Source organism: Sebastes fasciatus, chromosome 17, assembly GCF_043250625.1.
Source record: "Sebastes fasciatus isolate fSebFas1 chromosome 17, fSebFas1.pri, whole genome shotgun sequence".
Taxonomy (NCBI): Eukaryota; Metazoa; Chordata; class Actinopteri; order Perciformes; family Sebastidae; genus Sebastes; species Sebastes fasciatus.
This window is the reverse complement of record NC_133811.1, coordinates 2,011,423-2,028,499: the sequence shown is the minus strand read 5'-3', so window position 1 is coordinate 2,028,499 and position 17,077 is coordinate 2,011,423. Positions and strand designations below refer to the sequence as shown.

The 17,077-nt window shown below is 43.0% G+C and overlaps 1 protein-coding gene across 1 annotated transcript in view; it reads left to right on the top strand.

Moving 5' to 3' along the window:
* Nucleotides 1–1,111: 1,111 nt before the first annotated feature.
* Nucleotides 1,112–17,077, top strand: part of atp1a3a (ATPase Na+/K+ transporting subunit alpha 3a) — a 61,831-nt gene continuing 45,865 nt past the window's right edge. The window contains 1 exon segment of the mRNA XM_074613992.1: nt 1,112–1,493. Coding sequence (XP_074470093.1) covers nt 1,488–1,493 — 6 coding nt within the window. The 5' untranslated portion in view covers nt 1,112–1,487.

Below are 17,077 nucleotides of genomic sequence, written 5' to 3'. Positions count from 1 at the left end.
CTCCATGGTTGGTAGCAATGGATTCCTTAGGTTTTGTAGTTTGTCAGACTCTGAATTGACAGAAATGTGATCCTCATATTCTGAAAACTTCCTCTTCCTCTTCCAAAGGTTCTCTCTTCTAAAATCATTTCTAAAGCCCTCTGAGCAGAGAATCTTTTCCCCATCTTGATCGATTGTGATAAGGAGCCACAAAGCCAATTTGCAGCTGGGATATAGTGTGAGAAAATATAGAATAGTTCCCGCAAGACAGAGGGCAAAATATGCGGGAATGTGGGAGCAGACAGGTGTCGGTGCTTGAAATGTAACAAACTTGTGCGGGAACAGCAGGAGCAGAAAGACAAAACTCACACACATATAGAAACAAACACAACCAAACACACACACACGCACGCACATGCACACACACACACACACACACACACACACACACACACACACTTACAGCAGGCCCAGGTAAGAGGAGGACAGAGTGACGGTACTGTCACAGCACCTACAATACAATTTCCACACATTTATCTCCCTCAGGTCCAGTGGACCCGAACACCACATGCGTAATATAATTGTGTAGGGGGGTGTACAGTGTGCAGTCATTGAAAATGTGTTCTTTTATATGTTCTTCACAGAAAATGAGCCAAGGCCAATGAGTCTGAGGTTGAAAAAATAATGAATCGCTTCATTTTTCTTTTAGTAAACATTGAAAACGGGTCCCACAGACCTGAACACCACACAAGGGTTAAACTAGCTTTTGTATTTTTTTGTTTGCCCTTTTAGATCAGTGATTCAACTAAACAAAGACCTTTCACATGAACCAGTGATTCTCCTCATGTTGTTCTCTAGTGCATTAACATTTCTGATGAAATCATTAAAAAAAGAAGATTTGATTCCCTTGTTTCCAAAGAGTATTTATCGCCTAAAAGCTGAGATGAGGAGCATACAAGCTCATTTGATCAATATATATATTGGGTATATGAACGCAGCAGCAGTCTGTTAGAACATGTACCTCGTTGGTCTCATCCGCGGAGTGACAACCAGGGAACCCTGAGTGCTGCGGCAGCCTGGGCACAGCCGCGGAGGGAGACAGCATCCGAAGAAGAAGCCTGCTCTGCGGGTCTTCTTTCCCCCGGCATCATTCTCTCCTAGACTAGCAGTCTGCTGAAGGCTGCTGAGGTGAAGAGTCTCTAACGGCTGCTGAGGATTCCTACACTTGATGCTGGAAAATTAAACCCTTGTGATTTCCATGTGAACGGGCTGCAGCTTTGCTGAATGTTTGCCTCGTCACGTTCCTCTCTGAAGACTGTATTTGAGGATATTCTGTTAGCTAGTTAACTGATCAGTGTCAGTAGAGCAGTAGGTGTCAACTGAAGGGACACATCTGATTCTTCTCATTCAACTATCACACGACTGTTTCCCGCCTTACAGGAGGCTGTTCTGGTTGAATCAAGCCGAACAGAGATTGATCCTCTGAGGAGACCCGACACACCGCTGACATGGGGGTAAGAGTTACCGGTACATCTCTACTGATCTGAGCTCATACTTTATGTTGTAAACATGTGGGATGTGGGCTGTGTTACAGTCAGCTGGACAGGCTGGGTCTGATACCGTTACCGGTTCGTCAGCCTGTCAGTGGAGGAAAGGGTTAAAGTGCACGGAGGCTCAGGCATGATGTTAGCATGACATATTGGTGATATATATATATACATACATATGTCTGATTAGTTGAAGCCAGCTCCCGCCACTAGCTACCGTGATGTGGCTGCTTTAACGGCATCATGGTGTCATGACTGATGGTTGTGTGGACCGGGTCTAATGATGCTGGTTGTGTGGACTGGGTCTAATGATGCTGGTTGTGTGGACCGGGTCTCATGTCTCCCTGGATGTTATCAGGTCTCATGTCTCCCTGGATGTTATCAGGTCTCATGTCTCCCTGGATGTTATCAGGTGTCATTAACGTCCTTTATCACACCGAATCAGCGCGATGCAGTTTATGACAACAAGTGACATGATCAGGTAGTAGAGGATGTTTGTTGTCTGAACAAGGCGTCTGTTTCTGGGGGACATGAGGCAGATCTGTGAGTCAATCCGCCACAACCACAGTCCAGTCTCTGCGACACAACCGGAGCAGGGTGGGTACCCGGTACCCGTTACAGTGACGGTGCAAGGTGTAACGGGTACCCAGTGCAGGGTGTAACGGGTACCCGGTGCAGGGTGTAACGGGTACCCGGTGCAGCAGGGTGCGTACTGGGTACCCGGTACATTACCGCTCCTCAGCTTCAGCCGTCTTTTCTCAACCAAATAACAAATACAGTATGTCACAATGTCTACCACATCCCAATAAAGGTGATCAGTCTAACATGTCCCGCCTATATGTGATGAATGTTCCTCAGTGGATGAGAGGATGAGAGGTAGTGGAGTGTTCTTTCAGACAGACAGAGAGACTGGCCGTGTTGGTGCTGTAACGCAACAGTAATGTAACGATGAGCTGCAGCCCATCAGAGAACAGGTCCAGTCTGCTACCAACATGTCTGTGAACTCACACTAAACCACTAACAGGTTTCTAACACGCATCTGGTCCCGTCGTGGCGGGAAGACGTGCTGCTTTATTCACTGCTTCCAAAACCCGAGATGACACCGACGGAACATGTGGCACCGGGATCAGGACCCGCTGGAGACGGTAGAGGAGAGTCACAGCTCCTAAACACCATTATCAGACTGCATAAAGACCCGGACGAGTCCAGACACACGTGAAATCGTTTGTGAATAACACGCAGGTGAAGCGCGCAATTACGCACGGGAATATGAAACCTACTGATGATGAAACCTCAGCCCAGACTGCGGAATATCAGGTCATTCCTCCAAGTCTGACTGCAGTAACTCTCAGTCATCAAATGCATGTGTATTTGCCTCTTCTTCCTAGTAAAGGAGAGGCTTATTATTTGGATCTAATCCAGTGGAAGTGGGTGGGGGCTGCAAATCAAAACCATGAAGGCGAGGATTTTTCCTCCTCGTTTTTTTCTACCAGCCATTTGGTGCATTTTCATTCCAACATTACATAATGCCAAGGTGCGTCGTGTGTCGCTGTCATCGATGCTGCTGCTGGGTCTTGGGAGGATGCAGAGGCAGCTTTTAGGTCTGGGTACCAAATGGGCACAGACAAGTGCGTCAAAATGGTTCCCCACCTCCAGTCACCCACCCACTCCTATAAATGTGGGCGGATGGGTCCCAGAGGAAGGTGCTCTCCACAAGGCTAGACACAGCCAACACCTCCAGCAGCACCAAAACACTGATCCGCCAGGTCATGATATCAGACTGCTACATCCCTGTAGTGTCATCATAAGGCATTATCCAACGTCTGTACTCAATAGTGAGGTATTACAAGCTTATATTGCTTTATGAAATGTCATAATCTCCTGCAGCATGCTGTATTGTTACTTTGAGTGTTTGTTATGGAATGTAGAGCCTATCAAATGATGTGAACTTGCACTGTGGGACTGTAGCTCCATCTCTTCAGTGTCCATGGTGTCATGGTTCATTCCTGCTGATGAAGTATGATGGGCAGTGGTTTCCACTCTGCTCCACATCCGGGTTTGGGGGAATGGGATGAGAGAGGCCGAGTCGTGGAAATGGTGCCGCTCTGTCACCATTTGTGATGCTGTCCACTAGATCGCCAGAAGGGAAAACCACACACAACTCTGACTGCTGCGTCAAAGAGAGGATGAGGACAGTGTGTGTGTGTGCGTGTGTGTGAATAGGGTGGTGGGGGGGGAGTGGAAACTCCCATGTTCAGGCTGTGATTTGCCATCAGGAGGGGTGAAGTGAGAGGAGGTCCGGGTGAAATGGGTGGTTGTGGGGGTGGGGGGAGACCAGAGAGAGCTTCAGTCGACAAGGCAACTGGTGCCATTTGATCCGTGCCAATCATTGGACTGGAGCTGTTGCTGCAGGAGGCAATGATCGGGTCGGGGGGGTGAAAGAGGTCACTGTTCAGAGGGAAACAGACCAAGATCTAGTGATTGACACTGAATGATGGAGGTACAGAGAGAGGGAGAGACAGAAAGTGATGCCTTTGTGGTGAGTCACCTTGAGAAGGGTTAATACTGGGAAAGGTGGAGGAATGCCACAAAGAGCTGCTGGGCTGTTGCTCATGTGCAGTGATGACACAGAAGAAGCAGCGATGGAGATGGAGAGATAAACACTTAGATAGTAGAAGGAGAAGAAGAGATATACAAGGATGAATGCATCTGCTGATATCCCATCATGCACTTGATGCGAAAGTAGGAGAACCAATCGCTGTGGAGGATGAATGGTGTGTGTTGTGGCTCTGTGTGTGTGTGTGTGGCAGGTGGCTCTTATGGCTAAACCATTCATTTATGGTGTCTAATCCATACATGATGAAGCTGATGCTCCACACAGCAGCTCTCAACATAAACACATCACTTCTTTTTAGTTCTGGTGATTGCATTCACGCTTCAAAAACCATAAAAGTGCTGTTCATTTGTGAAGATTATCTCGCTGAACAAAATGTGTAGAATTATACAAAGTATTATAAATGCTTGTTTGCCAAAGCGCTTTTTTTCTGCAATAATCCAAAACCCGATGGAACAATACCATTGGCTTTTAGTGGAGGGAACCAGAGCGATGCTAACTTCCTGGTTGGCCTACAAAAATACATCATCCCTGGAGCACTCTATTGGGTTGTTATTTTAGGCTGCGCAAATTTCCTGTGGCAAATGAATGAGCACCAGTGTTGGGATGAGTCAGCTTTCACTTTTTTCAGTGCATATTGCACATTTAATGTGCAGTTCCTAATAATGAGACTGCTATCTTAACTGTGTCATCATACGTTGTTTGCTTGCAAAAAACTTTTTTTTGACTGAAGATACAGATGTTGAATTCTAAATATAATCCCACTCTTGAATCAGTTGAGATGTAACTGGACCTAGTTTAACTATGGCAACAAATATTCAATCACATAAAGTGACTTTTGGCACTGAATAAAACAGCCAGACCTATTGTGATTGCCAGATCGGTACTGTGTGCGCTACAGGCAAGGCCTAATGATTGGCCAGTTAATCACTTTGTTACTAAACAGTAAACCTCTGCCAACTTGTACTGTGGGTTCTCTTACTGCCCACTGACGTAACAGATCGATTACAGTAAAATGGCTTGTAGCTCTAGTCTATGCACAACATTTAAGTTAAAGATCAAAAAAGCAGAATCACTGGGGCTTGAAGTAATGGTGCCCTCAGTGCTCCGCTGTTAGCTTTGGAGACTTGTAAGGCACTTTTCAAGAACAAAGGCAATTCAAAGTGCATCACACAGGGATGCATTAAAATAACATTTAAATTCATGTATGCAGGCACAAAGCGAGTGCATGCAAAGTAATCTTACTGCTGTGTGATTCTAGTGGTGGGGCTGATTTTCATGGGCAACTATATAATACTGAACATGTGGTTTCACAGTGTAGTGTCCACTCACTCAGATATGGTATTAGATATATCACTACAAAGCAGTCATTGTAGTTTGAACATACTGCAATGCATAGTTCATTATACAAATTAGGGCTGTCAATCGATTCAAATATTTAATCACGATTAATCGCATGATTGTCCGTAGTTATAATTAGTAGTAATTAATCGCACATTTTTTGTATCTGTTCGAAATGTACCTTAAAGGAGATTTGTCAAGTATTTAATACTCTTATCATCTTTATGCAAATGTATATATATTTATTATTGGAAATCAATTAACAACACACAATGTCAGATATTGATCCAGAAACCCTCACAGGTACTGCATTATGCATAAAACAATATGCTCCAATCATAACATGGCAAACTGCAGCCCAACAGACAACAACAGCTGTCAGTGTGTCAGTGTGCTGACTTGACTATGACTTGCCCCAAACTGCATGTGATTATCATAAAGTGGCCATGTCTGTAAAGGGGAGACTCGTGGGTACTAATAGAACCCATTTTCATTCACATATCTGGAGGTCAGAGGTCAAGGGACTCCTTTGAAAATGGCCATGACAGTTTTTCCTAGTATCGTACAACATAATATCACGATACTCGTGTGTAGTGATATTTTTTTCTTTCACCCCTAGTGGATGGGTACCAAAACCCAGTATTAAACGGGCACCAGTGCTAAATTGTTAAAAGAGTGGAGTATTGATAAGCTCCGACGTTATCCGTTCTTTTATCGTTACTTCATAACTTTTAATCGGTAATTTACTATCATGCTGCAGCGCACATCTCCTCTGCTATCTGTGTCGGGGCTGAGCTCCTCCAACTACTTCACTCTAGCTTTAAAAATGAGTCCGCTACAGCCTTAACAACGCGTTGCCTTAATGCGTTAAAGAAATTAGTGGCGTTAAAACAAATTTGCGTTAACGCGTTATTATCGCGTTAACTAATGGTAGTTACATAATATATGTTCTCTTGGTCATGGACTCTGTTACATAATTGTTTCAGTCTGTCAATATTCCATCAATACTGACTTCATCAACCTCCTGTCCTTTATTAGTTTCCATCTGTGTGTGAGTGTGTGTAAAATAGTATGGATCCATATTACTTCAAACCACTGATCAGGGTTTTCCAATGCCACTGATTGTGTTCAAGGTTTAGTGCATTGTGCATTTCCTGGAATGCACTGTGAGGTCACTTTGACATCACTTCCTGTTTGCGGTACGACTTGGGTGTCAAGGGTAACTAGTAGTTTTCCATGCCTTCTGCTACACCACCATACAGAAATGACTGGGAGTATGAGAGAGTACTAGTACACTGCACACTGAACAGTTGCTCTGCATGAACATTACAGCAGTAGTACATAACACACCAAGTTCACAATAAGTACATTATCAAAAAAATCCAATACCCCCCCTCCCCCACAGTTGATTTCAATTATTTAGATGGGCCCATCGGATTGGATGTTGCTAGGAAACCTCACATCCCCCATCAGCAACCCATTAGAAGTACATGCTGTCAATCTGATTCTGTCAACAACTGCCATTTTCTATCACTCTCAGACAGTGTGCACCCCGGGAGGTGACACACTGCTAAATGGTGGGGAACAGCACAAAATCTGTGGCCTGTTTTTTTAGACATGTACTCTGACAGCCATCCAAGCTTCCACTGTTCAAATATTGTACAAAATCAAATCAAAAACAAATCAAACTGATGGCTTATCTCACTGTGGATTTGATCTGCGTTTGTCACTGGAAACACACGTACTGAGTTAAAATACAGGGTCCTCATCATGAGTGTGGCTCAGACGATCTCCTGTTGATTAAACCTCGGTGCAGATGAGTAGAGCAGAGAAACAGATGGGCAGACTGGGGGGAGGAGAATGTCAACAAAGTGGGAGAGTGAAGGGAGGGAAAGATGATGGAAACCCCCTCTAACTGTGTGTGTGTGTGTGTGTGTGTGTGTGTGTGTGTGTGTGTGTGTGTGTGTGTGTGTGTGTGTGTATGTGTGTGCATGCTTGTCAGTCCATCAGTATTTTCTAGGTCGGTCAGTCCACTGATCTGTGTGATAATCCATTTCTTTGTGTGAGTGTGGTTACAATGATCCACTGTGGCACCACCAGAGCTGCTCTACTCCACTGGAGGTTAACATACACTAGCGAGAGCTTCCATTCCAAAAAATCTGAGCTAAGATTGTGACATTTTTGTCACTGGAACATTATTAAATGTAGTTGAAAAATAGGCTAAATACCACATGCTGAACATGGCTATAAATTCTGGATGATTCAGGGCCAGCTGGTTGATATTTCACCAAGGTCTTATAGTATGGAGCTGCTGTTAGAGTTTACATTTGCTTGGTTGTGTATAATCATATGGGCAGATACCAGCACTGCAAACAGGCAACAATACAGCACTCTGCTGCTTTCATGTAAAATGACCGATAACATATAAAAAACTAAATTCAAATTATGGAAATTAATTGGGCAATCTGTACCTTAGAGATACTGATCAATACACCTATCTCCAGATTCGATACTATCACGCTACTTGGGTGGCGATTGTTAAGTATTGCGATTCTACAAGTATTGCGATTAGATATTGTGATTTATTGTGATTTTTGTTAACTTTTTTTTAACAACAGACCATGGGAAAAAAGTCATAAACTTCAGGGGACTTTTACTTTGGAAATATCTAAATTAATACAGTAAAAAGGTGTGATTTTCAGCATGTATGTAGTCAGAGATGTCCTGAAGTCAAATATATCAGTCACTGTCAGGAATTATTTATTAAATTTCTTCCAACAAACAAAAATCAAAGAATAAAGACATTATATAGTTCCCTTTGTTAACACCTTATTTTGAAAACCGGAGGTATTCACACGTGTCTACTTCCTCTAACTTCTCCAAGGTGGTCTCTAGCTCTCCCGTCAGCTCCGTTCTCTTTATCCATTCATGGTCAGCTCCATCGGGGCCGTTTGAATGCAGAGAAACAGAAATGTCAGTATATGGGTGCTCTACAGTTGTAGCGTCGGCCCATTTGACCATGGAGACGAGAGCGACGGCCGGCTCGACCGCAACGTTACCGCGATACAACAACGTTTCCTGTCCGTGACAGAGTTAGCATGCAGCTTTAGCCGTGATGTCTAGCTCTGCTTTTCCTGTCAATGTGTGAAACCCAAAGTGTTTCCATCCTTTACTGGATGTGTAGTGTTTACCACGCTGGATTTAACATGTGAGGGTGCAGGTCGTATCCCAACGGACCCTCCGCCATTTTCTACTTTCTTGTTTCGGCTTGCTGAGGTTTGTTTTGGTTGACGGATACGGAACGGATATGACGTCACATTACTCAAACTGCAACAATAAAAGCGGTAACTTCCTTCTACTTCCGCATAGACTCAAATGAAGTAATCGACTCAAATCGAGTTTGGCATTAAAAAATCTATTTCAAAATCGTAAAAAAATCACGATACATACTGTAGGTGAATCGATTTTTCCCCCACCCCTAGGAGTTATGATGGTTCATTTTGAATCCCTTCATTTATTTACTAGGATGCACAGAGAGAAACGTCGCTGTTTGATGTCTGAGATTTGACGAGTGATTTCAGCAGATTAAAAAATGGCTTACGCAGCCTTCCTCAGACCTGTGGTGCTCTGCCTCAGACCTGTGGTGCTCTGCCTCAGACCTGTGGTGTTCTGCCTCAGACCTGTGGTGTTCTGCCTCAGACCTGTGGTGCTCTGCCTCAGACCTGTGATGCTCTGCCTCAGACCTGTGGTGCTCTGCCTCAGACCTGTGGTGCTCTGCCTCAGACCTGTGGTGTTCTGCCTCAGACCTGTGGTGCTCTGCCTCAGACCTGTGGTGCTCTGCCTCAGACCTGTGGTGCTCTGCCTCAGACCTGTGATGCTCTGCCTCAGACCTGTGGTGCTCTGCCTCAGACCTGTGGTGCTCTGCCTCAGACCTGTGGTGCTCTGCCTCAGACCTGTGGTGCTCTGCCTCAGACCTGTGGTGCTCTGCCTCAGACCTGTGGTGCTCTGCCTCAGACCTGTGATGCTCTGCCTCAGACCTGCGGTGCTCTGCGCCGCAGGCCAGGCTGGATATAGAAAACCAACAGATAGAGCAGACCAACAAATGTTCAGCATGCACAATCTGTCCTGTAGCTCAGCACCGAACATCTGGATGCTACTGACACCTCCTCAGGTTTTACAGCCTGTAACTACACAAAGAACGTATGCACTTGAGCAATACGGGAAAATATCCCCTATGTTACAGTTTTTCTCAATTGTTTACACACATTTTCTGAAAGCATGCCTCATACTCTCAGAACTCTACACACAAATCAAAAAACACACACACAATGGGCAAAACCCCTCAATTCTCCTGCAAAATTAAACTTTACATTCAAAACAATGTTATTTCTTCTCAAAATGGTATTTTGTTTTCAAATGACACACACAAACCATCATATGAATAGACATTTATAAGAACCAGTTGAACACTGATGTGCTCAATGTAAAACACTATGATGAATGGAAAACACTTCTCCATTCATCATAATGACTTAGGCCTTTTTTTTGTTCAGTGTTACACTTACTACAGACAGTACATACATAAGTGTGTTGTAAAATATTTTAGAATAGTTTTTATACTCAGAACACACAAATACACGGTAACAAATATATTTTATTTTCCCCACAAAAACAATGTACACAGTGTACATCCCAACCAACACAAAGTTGCACATACAGTGGTCTACATACAAAACAACAGAAGAATTTACTGTATACAGTTACAGTAAAAAAAACAGAAGAAAAAAAACTATGCTGCATCCTCTCTTCTGTTTCGGTCTGGCCACAGCACCTCATCCACATCACAAGCAATGTTTTCCCTGGCCAAGCAGCGGGGGAAATATCGCTTAGCATGTCGAATCCAGCCATGAAAAGCATCAACTGCTATATCTCCACATGCGTCTTCCATAGCTTGGAGAAGGGGTATACGCGTTTGTGGATTTCGGTCATACACTTTCCATGATTGCTAATTGTAACACTGTGTGACAGGTGTTTGCCCATGTGATGAGTCAGTGTGCATAGTAGGGCAATTGACTTTAGAATTTTGAATGACAGTGTGTTCCTTGTGAAAACGAGATTTTCTTCATGAAAATTGTGCCAAATGCAGAGAATTGTGTGTAGTGTTTTGAAAAAAGTGTGTTTTAGAACTGCAATTTGAGTGTAAAGCAGGAATTGTGCTTGTAGTTTAGCAGAATTGGTTCAGGGGGTTGGTGCATGAGTTACATGTTGTGGTCATTGTGTGTCAAGTACCAGTATTTGTGTGTAAACAATTGAGAAAAACTGTAATTGAGTTTGATCATGGATGACACTTAAAGCAATATACATCTGTGATGTGACTGATATCGCGCATAATACTTAGAAGTCTTGGAAGTGGAAGTCTCATGAATCAAAATGCCAGGATATGGACGTGACAGCCTTGACAGAGGATGGTGTATCATCCTGAAATTTAGGCACTATTCTTGCACTGGTTTGATTCAGTAATGACCTTGAAAGACATACTATGTGTGTAAAATGAAAATTGGTGGGGGAAGAATATTGGTCAAATATTTGTGGTCAAATATTGGTCAAATATTTCAGTGTGAATGTGACAGGTGTCCTCTGTGGGCCTGTGTGTGAGAATGAAGAGTTGTTTCTACTCAAGCAGTAGGAAATGTTGGCACAAACCAAGACAAGGACAAACACAACCATAGATTGCATTAACAACAACAAAAAAACAACTTGTGTCAGGCTTGCTGCTAGTTTCCAGCAGTATAAAAAAGACTAAACAAATCTAACTGTAATAAGACTAATTGGGTGTTGAATGTATTTGCCAGTGTGCAGTTCAGATGTATTATGCTTCTCTGTAGTTCTTCTGTGACTTCATACATCTTAAGATGCTGCAGCACTGAAGGGTCTGCTTACGTGCTCGAGTAGTTGGCCTTGTCGCTTCTGCAGTCATCATCCTGAATGGATGTGTGCACACATGAGCACGAGGGCAGAGGAGAGGAGAAGATGAAGTAGCAAAGACACTGCATGTGCAGGAGTTGTGAATGTGATGTCAAACTGTGGAGGCATCTTTGATGTGATGTAATAACTGTGTGTTCTGCTCTGATAGGCTGTGGGTGGAGATGGTTGTAGCTACGGCTATGTATTGGCAAGAATCTGGCGACAGGATAGGGTAACAATTCAATATATTGCGATACTGTAAGCAAGGCGATATGTTGTGATTTTATTTAAATTTAATTTTAGAAAAACTGTCATAGTATAAAGAACACATTGGAAATACTGCATGCAAAAAAACTACACGTTTTTTTTGCCCCAAACTGCATGTGATTATCATAAAGTGGGCATGTCTGTAAAGGGGAGACTCGTGGGTACCCATAGAACCCATTTACATTCACTGATCTGGAGGTCAGAGGTCAATGGACCCCTTTGAAAATGGAAATGACAGTTTTTCCTCCCCAAAATTTAGCCTAACTTTGGAGCGTTATTTAGCCTCCTTCGCGACAAGCTAGTATAACATGGTTGGTACCATTATGGTGCCAGTAACTTCACTCTAGCTTTAAAAGTCTAGCTTTAGAGCCCGCTACAACCTCTGAAAGATCGAAGAGCGGTCAGGTCCGACGGCGGGCTGTCGAATTTTTAAGTGGTTGATAAAAAGTCGATAGTGTTTTGGAGAACTGACACAGTCTCACACAACATAATATAGCGATACTCATGTGTATCGACATTTTCTTACACCCCTAGTTGGCCATTTTTGGAGGATAAAGTGTGAGACTGCCATCCACTGGTTGTTTACTGCAAGTGTCAAAAGAGAACACAAAACACTGCAGAGTGAATCAAATGCAAAGGCTGAATTACAGTATATATAATAATATAATATACAGTCAGACACAAAGGTAGGCTAACTTTATGGGTTTCATTTTGCAAGATACCGGTAGATTAAATATGCATTATTAACGGACGTTTTGTTAGTATTCCGTTAGCATAACCTTAGCTATCTTATCTTTGTCTGGATGGTTGTGTAGTTGGTATTTGGCTTGTAGATCTTAATGTCATATACCTACCCGTTTGTAAATTGGACATCGGGCTGACAGGTGTCCACTAACGCCAAAACACATCAGTGACTGTAATGAGGACAAGCTGTCAAGGCCCTATGATTCCCATTCCCTATGGTCTAATTGTGCTTTTTGGTGCTTAGGTTTGGCCTTTACCTGATTTTGATGTGTTAACATCACCTACTTTTCATCCCAGCAGTTATTGGAATAACAATCGGCACATAAATCTGACCGCAGTTTATAAAGTAGCAGCCGATGATCCTGAGTCATTCAGTTCAATTTAGACACTGAGTGAACTAGATTTGATGGGGGCACAAAACACACACATTTCACACTTTTTTTCATGCTTTGAAATGCTGTCTTTGTGGTACTCATGCAAATTAGCAACAGTGATGTTCTATTAATAACGTGGCATTTATGAAATTAAGATATGATGTGATGCATTTTCTAACCGCTTGAACAGATAAAAGATGTTAAAAGGTAGTCAGGAAGGTGTCAAATTGTATATGGAAAGAAATGGGTTAATTGTACTTGACCGGGGCATTGCCCTCGTGTTCATTCAAACACAGTCAAATCTATTCAGTGCATTTATGCCAAAGAAATGCAGATGTTTCAACGTAACTAAGTGAATGAGTAAGGATGAATGAGAAACTGGGATTGAAAAGATGGGGGAGAGAGAGAGAGAGAGAGAGAGAGAGAGAGAGAGAGAGAGAGAGAGAGAGAGAGAGAGAGAGAGAGAGAGAGAGAGAGAGAGATTGAGAGGGATTATCATTGTTCACTGGGTTAATCTGTCAGCGTAGTAAACAGTTGTAATCTGATGGCCGGCTGGATGTGACTGCCCGGGGAACCTCCTGCACCTCCGAACAGATGGCAAAACACATCTCACTCACACACACACACACACACACATGTAAACACAGAAACATACAGAGCAAGCAGATTCACACAACACAGAAAAATACCAGCATGGACAAATGATGAAAAATAAACGTAATGTAAAAGTGCACAGATGGAATTAAAGTACTACTCACTGAAGAATACTAAAAAGCAGGCATATGCAGAGGAAAATGTGTATACACATTAGGGATGATCATTTTGAAAAAAAATCTTAACCGATAACCGACCCTCGTTAACCGATTATTAACTGTTAACTGACCAGATTTGTGCCTCGCGCCAGCACAACAGACAACTGAGAACCCAGTTCACCGTCCGGGAGCGTTAACTTAGCAGCTATGATGCTGCGTGTAGTGTCGCGGACATGCAGCCACTTTCCCAGTAAAAGTCTCCACCACACATTTAGTTTAGTTTAGCAGGTTGTCAGCTGTGTATCTGCCCGGCGGAACGACACTCAGTCCACCCGGATTAACGATAGCGATTGCCCGATAAACAGTGTGTGTGTGTTTGTGCTACGTTAGCAGCTCTAGCATTGCCGGAGGCTTCTTGCTTGCCGCCACCGCCACACACATACAGCCTGTCAGCGCGACCTAACTTTAACGAGTGTCCGTGAGAGTGAGGTTGTTGTTGGCTTTTAACCGTTTTAACCGATAGCGTTAATCGGTTAAAATTCTTAATGTCGGTTATACGGTTAATTATTAACTTCCCTAATACACATACTACACACTGTATACAGTAAATGCGCAGAATTCACATAGATAAACACTATGCAACAAAAATACCAATATGGATTCAGTGGTGGCATATGGTGTTCAGGCAAACACCGCTGTCTCCCCACTGTTGCTTAGCATTTTTGATGACATTACAATCACTATAAAAAATGATATTGTTTTTTTGTTAATTTGAGTCCGAAGTTGCAAGTGGGCTTATTTGGTACGCTGGTTTAATAGGGACATTTACCCCAGGGGTTCTCAACCTTTTGTAACTTGGGGCCCACTTCTGATTGTTAAAACATTTCCTAGGACCACCTTCCCAAATATATGATAAACTGGGCTATAAATATGTGTTATGCCACTGTCAGGTGTAGTGACGCACATAAATATTCAGCATCACTGTATTCAGGGTTCCCCACCACATGCTTTGATTGAGCTTTTATTGGTGCAGGGTTGTCTCCAGAATCACTTTTTCGCTCCATTTTGTGTCACTGCCTCTGAGACATACTGTATATTAGAGGTCGACCGATTTGGGGTTTTTATGGCCAATGCCGATTTTTTACAGAATCAGGACAGCCGATGGCCGATATATGATGCCGATTTTCTTTTTTGCCGATATGTTTGGCTGGTTTTCTTTTTTTCCTCCATCTGATAAAATATAAAAGCTTAATAATAACAAATGATACACAAAATTTCTTAACTTAAGTAAACATTTATTGAACAACACTTATGGTCTGTCTCTCCAATCTGCATTCTGTGTCTGCACTGCAGTGCACTTCTATTTCATTTAGTGCATGATGGTTAATAGTAGTAAGAGTACAGGGCTCAAAACCTTTAAGCACCTTTCCAGAACTGTTCTAAAGCAGGTTTTTTTATGTATGTTTGTTGACAGACACTGTTACAAGCTATATGGCCATAATCTAAGTGATCACAAAATAATAATAATAACTTTGTTCACTGGTATTACACAGCCTGCTGCTCATATCTGCTATGCTGCGGACTACACACAGGCCACTAGCGGTGACGTCATCGAGGCTATGTAGGACCCGTAGACACGTTTAATGAGGAAGTGAACTTTTTGCTAAATGTTTCGACATGTTTCGCTCGTGTTTCCGCCCTCACACGCAAACGCTTATGACAAGTATTGTCAGCATCAACTCCAGTAAAGTGTAATCACGCTTCTGAAGTTTAGTTTTCTCCGCCATAGTTACTCAGAGCAGAAGCTGTGTGTGTCTGAACACGGCGCTGCAGCAGCGCGTATGAGAGCTGCTCCAACCCGCACACGGCTAACGTTACCGACGGAGAGAAATCCTCCGTTACCAACGTCGGAGCTTATCAATACTACGGTCTGTAATAACTTAGCCCCCGAGCCCGTTACCGGGTTTCGGTACCCATCTCTACCTGTAAGGTAGCTGGTTGGTGGCTCGATATCTGTATGTCTGTGAAGGGTACCCATTGAACCCATTTTCTCAGAGGTCAAGAGACCCCTTTGAAAAGGGGCATGCCAGTTTTTCCCCCGCCAAAGTTTAGCAGAAATTTGGAGCGTTATTTCCCCTCCTTCCCAACAAGCTAGCATGGTTGGTACCAATTAGGGATGCTAATTTTGAAAAAAAATAATGAACCGATAACCGACCCTCGTTTACCGATTATTAACTGTTAACCGACAAGATTAGTGCGTCTCATGTAGCGCTGCACCAGCTGCAGTGTATGAGCACAACAGACAACTGAGTCTCCAGTTCACCGTCAGGAGAGTTACTGTAGCAGCTAGATGCTGCGTGTAGTGTCACAGACATGCAGCCACTTTCCCAGTAAAAGTCTCCACCGCACATTTAGTTTAATAGGTTGTCCGCTGTGTGTCTGCCAGGCGTAACGATACTCTGTCGCCTGACATAACTTTATCAAATTTCCGACAGGCCGTGTGTGTGTGTGGCGGCGGTGAGTGTTTGTTCGCTATAGCATTATATCTGTGAATGTAGCTGTAGCAGTGTGTGTACAAGTGAGCTATAGACCGGAGCCAACTTCCTGTATCTTGTAATTCGGGCTCAGACTCTCTTAAGGTGGACCAGCTTTCTCCTTAAACTGACGAGCCGCTCCTCTAAGTTTTGCTCAGCTTTTTAATAAATGATTAATATCTCTTTTAACTGTTTAACCGATAGCGTTAATCGGTTAAAGTTTTTAATGTCGGTTAACGGTTAAGCGGTTCATTATTAACAACCCTAGTACAAATGCATGTCTGAGGTTTTTCTGTTTCATATGATACCAGTATCTTCACTCTAGTTTTAAAACTGAGCCGCTACAACCTCTGAAAGACAGAATAGTGGCTGTCGGATTTTGAAGAGGTTAATCTAACCATTTGGCAGTACCTCTGAGGCCCACTAGGTGGCGCTCTGAGGCCGGCCTTGGCCCAGTGGTTGAGAATAGCTGGTTTACCTAAGGCAGATGTAGAAATGCTCTGCAGTACATGATTGCCTTTAAATTAAGGATTCATTAAGAAACAAACACAACAGAAAGAATCAATGCATTTATTGTAAACTGGCCAGTATACCTGCTGCTATTACAGGCCTGATATTTGACATGAATAAAAATGTTGTTGATTCCTGTTACAGTACGTACATAATGCATTCATAAGAAAAATGCACACTCACATGTTCAAGGTTAACTTATGCTTACACATACAGAAATCATTTGCACACACTCTAAGCGGAACAATGAGAGATGTAAGAGAGGTAAGAGGATGTAGGCCTTAAATAAATTTGCCAGTCTGTTTGGTTGTCTGTCAACAAATCAACACTGATAGATTTTCATCAAGAATAAAAGCAGATGTTAAACAGAATAAAACAGCCATCAAATCAGTGTAAAACCTCTCAGCGTAGACTAATCCACAGAAGAGCTTTCCCAAAATAAGTCTGCTCT